Source organism: Mercenaria mercenaria, chromosome 14 (assembly GCF_021730395.1).
Source record: "Mercenaria mercenaria strain notata chromosome 14, MADL_Memer_1, whole genome shotgun sequence".
Classification (NCBI taxonomy): domain Eukaryota; kingdom Metazoa; phylum Mollusca; class Bivalvia; order Venerida; family Veneridae; genus Mercenaria; species Mercenaria mercenaria.
This window is the reverse complement of record NC_069374.1, coordinates 28,737,559-28,745,250: the sequence shown is the minus strand read 5'-3', so window position 1 is coordinate 28,745,250 and position 7,692 is coordinate 28,737,559. Positions and strand designations below refer to the sequence as shown.

Genomic DNA, 7,692 nt, shown 5'->3' with positions numbered 1-7,692 from the left:
GTTAAAGTTTTGAGGACTGTCAAGCAGAAATATACGAATGCCATTTTAGACACTGCAGTCGAAGAAGCGAAATATTGTTTCTATTTCACCACAACTTCACAAAAGCGAAAGGAATATTTATCCAAGAAATAGATTATAGTAAAGAGAACAAAGTTGTGTACGAAGATATGTACAAAGAACTTGTAGTTTCCTAATACCCACATAATAGTGGCAATGAGTTCAAATCCCGAATTGCCGAAGAAAAATATTAATTAAATGAAGTGTGGTAACGACATGGTTTCCCGGACATCTTTAGAGTATCTTCGGTTGTAGGCTCATTAGAGTGGAACGAGAGAGGAGATGTAGTAGGCAGTCTGGCCAATATTTTTAAGTGACTGTTCAGTATTGATGTTCAGTCTTAATTGGAATTAAATCTTGAAGTTTTAGTAAAATTGATATTAAACGTCATAAATATGGCGGCTAAAGAGAAAATAAGAAAGGCAGAAAATGTATGACTGCTGGATAATAACAGGTGGCAACGTCCTTGAAAACTATGTTATAATTGTAACAATTGATATATTTATTGAAGGTACATGTAATGTTTATTCTAGCAGATAACACACTTTTATGAAAAAGAAGATGGAATTTATTATGCTTAAAATGAAAAAATATCCATTAATGTCAGAAAATGATTAAATAACGATATAAAGCGAGCAAATATCTTACTTATATATATATATATATATATATATATATATATATATATATATATATATATATATATATATATATATATATATATATATATATCCTTGTTATCTGTATGAGTGTGTCAGATCAGGTTAATGCCCCGACACCGTGGTCAGAACGCAAAATCAATCAATCTTGAGAATGTTGTTTCCAATAAACAGCTTTAAAACGTAAACTATTTAATAGTGTCGATTCTCCTTTTAAAATTGATAAATCCAATTAATACATACTTCTCCGTAAACCTGAGTTAAAGACATCTGTGAAAGGAATCATCAGAAGTTTCTCTGTGTATGTTTTAGTCCAGCATACTATGTTGTCATAATAGTTTAACGCATAAAGTATATTTATGTTTTACATATTGAACTTTATAGTACTAAAATCTACACCTTAAGTCCTTCCAATGAACAGGATTTAGTCACTAATCACATCCCTGAAGTGTGTATTTTCAAAGTTCGCATGGATTGTCGGCAAGATTATTTTGGATTCCTTAATTGCATATACAATCACATTAAGCTCGATTCATAGATAATTTAACCTCTTATACATGTACCACTACTAATTTATTTAATCATATAACTTCACGTCGAACTGCTATTTTACCCCACGTGGAAAGATATTGCGACAAAGTATTTGCAAACTCTGGTAAACACAAACGTAGTCAATATAAACTGTTGCAAAATCCTAGAAAAATTAAAATCCAACAATTACAAGGTTTGCTGTTCAGTCGTTTTATATGATTTCTTTACTCTTTATACCTATTTACCAAATAATCTAATGAATGGCATAGGAACTGCTTTAATAAAACGTACTTTCTGTGCATTTAATTTCAGTTAAGCATTTTCTGCTTGAAACATTGCTAAACATTTTTCCATGTGAACCTGTAAGACAGTTTGTAAAACCTTCTCCTTCTTATTGAACAACATTGATGTCCGGTTAGGGAATGCAGTTTTTCGAGAGGTAATTTGTATTCCGTGAGAACTACTTCTGCCTAGCTTGTCGCAGATTTTTTGTATGACCTAGAAAACGTTATACACAGTCAAGTGATGTTACTATATTAACAATAGTTCACGCATTCTTGATGATGTTTTCAAATACGGACAATGAGTTGTTGCTCGACTAGTTGATTTTTTTATGCCGTGGAGGTGCAGTTATTAAATGAGTTGTTGCTCGACTAGTTGATATTTTTTTGCCGTGGAGGTGCAGTTATTAAATGCAACTAACAATTCGAAGACTACAATACTGCATCGCTTGGGATTGGTATATCTCCATATTTAAAATTGACTTAAGTACATAGACTTACTCGAGGTTTTTCTCTATTTAGATGGGGATGTTCTATATACAATCTTTTGAAATATATCAGCCCAGGCAAGTACCTGTTACTATATACCTGATTTTTTCGCACAATAACTTTGTAGGTCATGTTGTCTGTCGGTTATATACGACGTTAAATAAATACCTTTTCCTGTACCTTTATATAATCGGCAAGAGCGACTTCCAAGAATTCAATTAACGTCACTACGTTCCTTTTTTATGTTTTAACCTTGCTGTCTTTATGCTTTACTTTGTTCATGTATTTATCATGTTCTAAACTATGCATGTATTGCCGGAGTGTTGCGGTTTAAAGAGGTTGTTTTGTTGGAACGTTGCATTACCATGTATCAGAGTATATCACATATCGGATCTGTTGAGAAATACTTTCAGTTGCAGAGAAGAAATGATGTTCTAGTTATGACAACATTACCACCTGTCCCTGATGCCCTTTCCTTCTGCAATTAGCTGAACGTAATTGCGGAAAGCCAATGGTAATGTTAAGGTCGTTGACTTCAAATCACTTGCCCCTCATCGATGTGGGTACAAGCCTCACTCGGGGCGTTGGAATCTTTATGTGAGGAAGCCATCCGTCTGGCTTACGGAAGGTTGATGGTTCTACCCAGGTGCCCGCTCGTGATAAAATAATGCACGGAGGGGCACCTGGGGTCTACCTCCACCATCAAAGCTGGAAAGTCGCCATATGACCTACGACTGTGTCGGTGCGAGGTTAAACCCAACCAAATGAAATTAAATTAAATGCAGGGGTAAAAAATTATACTGTATGTAGATAGCTTTTTTATCGCGGGGCTGAAGACGAATTAAGTAAAACACTCAGTGTTGATGTAAAGTTTGAATGAATATAGCTAACCAGTAATTTGGAGTAATTAAGAAGACTATCATGAATTTAACACTTGCATTAAGTTAAAAAATCTTCATAACTTCTACTGGCATAATTGTCTTGATCATGCTTAAATCTGATCAAGATAAAATTGCAAACAATACAGTCATGTAATTTGCACATAAGCTTATAATTAGAGCATAGACAAATGCCTGTACTGAAATTGATTTGTACTGAATTTTCGTCAAATTCCTTTCCTTCTAGGTACTTATTTAAAACAGATACTTGTTACTGATATTCCCTTATTGTATGTTATATTTCTTGTAACTTTTGGAAATAATCATATTTCAAAATCAACACAACAAGAAAAGGAGAAAATAATTAATATCAAGAGGTAGAAGCGACGTGTAAAATGCATTGTAAATTAAGTGGGTGGGGTACACATTAAACTGTTAAAATAAATTAAATATAATTTTTTCTGCGAAAGTGTAAATATAAACATTTGAAATGTCACATTGCCTTGTTTAATGACATGAAATCAGATATTATAGAAGGGATACCTACATATTATTTTTGTCTTAAACCAAGGAATAATTTGGTATATGTGACTATATTTCTCAACTACTTTCGAGCGGGATTACAGATGGCAGTGGACTATAATATCGCGTGTCAAAATAAACGCACACCGCAAATAGATAAACAAAATAACATGTTGACAACTTGCCAATGGCGTTTTTGGATTAACAACATGTTAAAGACAGGTGACACGTTTAATCCGGCAAATATCTTGCTGTTCGGTTTTCAGAAGTCAACTTTAGTGTTTAAATATAAACTGTCCTTTAAAAATCGTCCGGTTTTCAGAATTCGGAAGTTCCGGTTTTCAGAAGTTGAAAATATATAGATATAAGAACGAAAAAATAAAACGGGACTTTGAGTTTCGTGCGGTTTTCAAAGGTTTCCGGTATTTAAAAGGTCCGGTTTTCGGAAGTTCCACTGTATTGATACCTTCTGCGAGTGATTCCAATTTTGTTCGGTTATTAAGCTTTCCAAAGAAATAAATTGTGTAGCACCAGTCGAGTTTGTTGGTATTTTTGTGTGTGATTTTGATTATTTAGTTTCTATTGTTTATTTAACGTATGATTATCGCCATTATTCAAATTTGTAGGTAAGCCTTTAAATAATATTCATACTCAAAATCTTGATAAACAGAAAATAATTTACGAATGAAATACTTACCATTAAATAAATGTCCTGGATTGGTTAAATTTTCTACACGGATACGTTTTTAATCTGATTATAAACATCCTATTTACGTGAAAACGTTTCTATAAAAAGGCAATTTTCAACAGTTTTAACATAATGTTTGAAAGAAGAGACAAGACACATTACAAAAAGGTGAGACCTTCTATTTACATTTGACAACTGTTATGGCGCTATTAATGTAATATTATAGAAATTAAATATAGAACAGTTTGTATTCAAGTCACACATTTGAATCTATGTAACCAATATATTGTATGAATAATACTTCATTATAGATATATAAACTGTAAGTCGTGACAGCCTAATTTAAACTTGCTTTAACAGTAGACACAACCTCTTTCGGGAAATGTTGACGACGTTTATTACGTGAACATGTGTGTTAGTCAGCATATATTTTCATTTTTGTACAATCATCACAAGCGTATTGACCTCTTTCAAAGTTTCATCCTAATATTCGTTACGCAAAATGTTTCGTTTCACCATCTGAATGTAACTTGAATTCAAAATATCAGAAGCGTATGCAGAATCAGAACTTCCGTTCCGTCATTTCTAGTCTGAGACGCTCACCCTAAAATTTCAGAGAGCCAGTTTATATTTCGGAATGATGTTCTAATGATCTTAGTCCATATCTAGAGTTTGTTTTCATTCCTTTGTAAGCATGTACTTGCAAGAGCGTTTTATAGCCCAATTTCATAAAGGTAAACAAACTCGCAAGTGTCATTATCTGCCAAACATTTTTCGATTCTTAAACATTTTTGAAATTACTATTGTAATATTTGTTTTAAACATATTCATAATTCATTATAATCAGGAAAATACTCGAAATATGTAAAATTGGCCTCATATTTACTCGTAAATGCAGTATTCATTATGTAGCATTTGAAGCACTCCTAGAACGTCCAACAAGTGACTCGGAATACATGAAAATATACGCAGCTGTGTGTTTCATCGGTTTCCTTTCAATAACGACCGAAGACGATTTTCTTAACATATGTTGTTTCAGCTGTGTCATACGTCGTTCTATAACTGTATAATTTTTAGGAAGCACAATGAGGGGACGTATGTTACTTGCTGTTTTTGTTGTATTGGCCGCATTGATTTCAGTGGAATCAGGTATCTAGTTTGCTTTCAAATATTCCTCAATGTGGTCATTTAGTATTACATAATTTTTAATTACATAATCTTTATAAGTAATTATAACTACTTATAAAGATTCAAAATTCAATTACCATTATAAGGCTAGCTTGCATTCATTAGACACCAACGATTTTATATTTTCGTTTAATTTTCTTGACAATCTGATCATACCGACATCCACCCGTACAAATGTCCTTGAGGAAAGTCTGACATCTTGACATAGCTCAACCTTTGCCTTATTTCTGTATTGCGATATTCAAACGTTTTGGCCCTGGCCAACAGACCAAACGGAGAATATCTAAATGCACATATATATCCGTGACACTTCACAAATATAGTGTCTAATTTCTGAATTAGAATTGTAGCGTTTTTTCAGTTTTTTTTTATAAAAAGTTCACTGTTGTCAGGGGCAGATCCAGAATTATTTTCTGGTGGTGTTAGGGATTCCCTCGGAAATTATTTGTTTTTATCGACTGATGTAATCTGACGGATATTTAACGTATAGTTAAGCTAAGATATAAAACAAAATGCCATTTTTGTAATTTGCATATCATCAGTAAAGCAATATGAGAAATATTAAATACTTCTGAAAAAAAGTGTTGCGGGTGACGCGGGTCAAATATTTCTTCTTAAATGACTGAAGATCCAGTTTACGGCTATCACTAAAGTCTACCCGCCAGATTGTAGCAGGTCATTATCTTATATTGACAATAAAGTTGTCTCAGTGGGGAATTGATAAAAGTAGCGTTATATGTCAACAAAAAGGCTGATGTCTGTGTGGTCAGTACCATTGTCTATCCCATAAGTGTACCTAAATGTTTACTTATTTAACAGCTAAATGCGGTTCAAGAGATTACAACCCAAGATTCTACACCTGTTGTAACGGCAGCCTAACTTTCGGAAGCGAACAGTCCTGTTGTGGAACAAGAGTTTACATCAACAGAGTCTACACATGTTGTGCGGGTAAACTCATTGTTGGAAGCGGACAGTCCTGTTGTGGAACAAGAGTTTACAACAAAGGATTCTACACATGTTGTGCGGGTCAACTCATTGTAGGAAGCGGACAGTCCTGTTGTGGAACAAGAGTTTACAACCAGAGATTCTACACATGTTGTGCGGGTAAACCCACTTTTGGAAGCGGACAGTCCTGTTGTGGAACAAAAGCTTACAATCACAGTTTCTACACATGTTGTGCGGATAAACTCACGTTTGGAAGCGGACAGTCCTGTTGTGGAACAAGAGCTTACAACCGCAGATTTTCTTCTTGTTGTCGTGGAGTACTTCGTTTTGGAAAATGTTATTGATCTGAGTCTTTTTTGTATATATTTTACATATCAAAATGCCATATTGACTTTAACTCACAATTTTTGTTCGGTCCAAAATGCTAGAAGCTTAAAGTATGCATTCAATGCTTATCCAGCAAGGCAACCATAAAACGAATCACCTCAAATGATTCATCAAAATGTTGATGAATGTGAGCCGTTCGTACATATTCCCTGATTTTTCAGTGATATAAACGGATTAAAAACAATTTAGATGGTTTATTCCTGTGTATTACATTCAGGTAGATTGGATATTTTTCTACAATGAATAAAATTCTTGATTGAACACTGATGTTTCTCAAATTACACGCTTTTTAAAAACTTATTCGACTAATTAAATATGTTGATCAATGTGCTGGATGTGTTCGAAACTGATTTTGAAAAGCAACGATAATGGGAGTCTATGTTAAAAGCACTATAAAATGATAATTATGATCACGTTTAAGAAAAATATATACGTCAGATTTCAACAGTAAAACCTGTTGTAGTTTCGTTCTTCTTCTATCATGTTGTCAAATAAATGTTTTATGTACATGTATGTATGCTTTATAAATAAAGAGATCTCGGACTTTTATAGCTTATTTATATCATGTTTCGGAATAATTTCACCTGCACACATATAAATTACCATATCAAATATTATGATGGATAGTAACGTTGGTAGTTGTACAAGTTAGCATAAGGCCTGTCAAATATTCTTTGTATTTTTTAAGTTTTAGCATTTTTGACACAGGTTTTTGTCTAGATTTTTCGGATAAATGACGATCAGCAAAACTACCATAAACTGTGGCATCTATGAACATCCAAATGGGATCTCTATTTAAATACAAAATAATGTAAATACAAAAATCCCATGAGGAGAACATAATTGTAATATCTTTATTTTTCCATTTACGTATTAGCGAAGCAAGATTGTTCCTGACACCGGTTTCTGTATAGTTTACACTAATTAATTTTAGCTCGATGGTGATGAAAGCTTAAAGCTTATTTGAACTACTCTCTAGTCCGCTTCCTGGAAAAACCACTACTGGTGTCATATGGTAAGTCAATGTCGTGACCCCAACGGGGCTCGAACCCATGACCCCCGGGTTG

At 33.6% G+C, this 7,692-nt stretch overlaps 1 protein-coding gene across 1 annotated transcript; it reads left to right on the top strand.

Annotated features, from left to right (window-relative positions):
- The first annotated feature begins 4,206 nt into the window (after positions 1 to 4,206).
- On the top strand, positions 4,207 to 7,174 carry LOC123543359 (galaxin-like). Its single transcript, XM_045329436.2, has 3 exons — positions 4,207 to 4,273; positions 5,183 to 5,254; positions 6,113 to 7,174. Exons 2-3 carry the CDS (start codon positions 5,191 to 5,193, stop codon positions 6,580 to 6,582), a joined length of 534 nt encoding a protein of 177 aa, XP_045185371.1. The 5' UTR covers positions 4,207 to 4,273; positions 5,183 to 5,190; the 3' UTR covers positions 6,583 to 7,174.
- The last annotated feature ends 518 nt before the right edge of the window (positions 7,175 to 7,692 follow it).

Coding starts and splice junctions, on each gene's coding strand:
- LOC123543359 (XM_045329436.2), top strand. CDS start 5,191: ATGAGGGGACGTATGTTACTTGCTGTTTTTGTTGTATTGGCCGCATTG. Junction 5,255..6,112: donor ATTGATTTCAGTGGAATCAG/GTATCTAGTTTG, acceptor CTTATTTAACAG/CTAAATGCGGTTCAAGAGAT.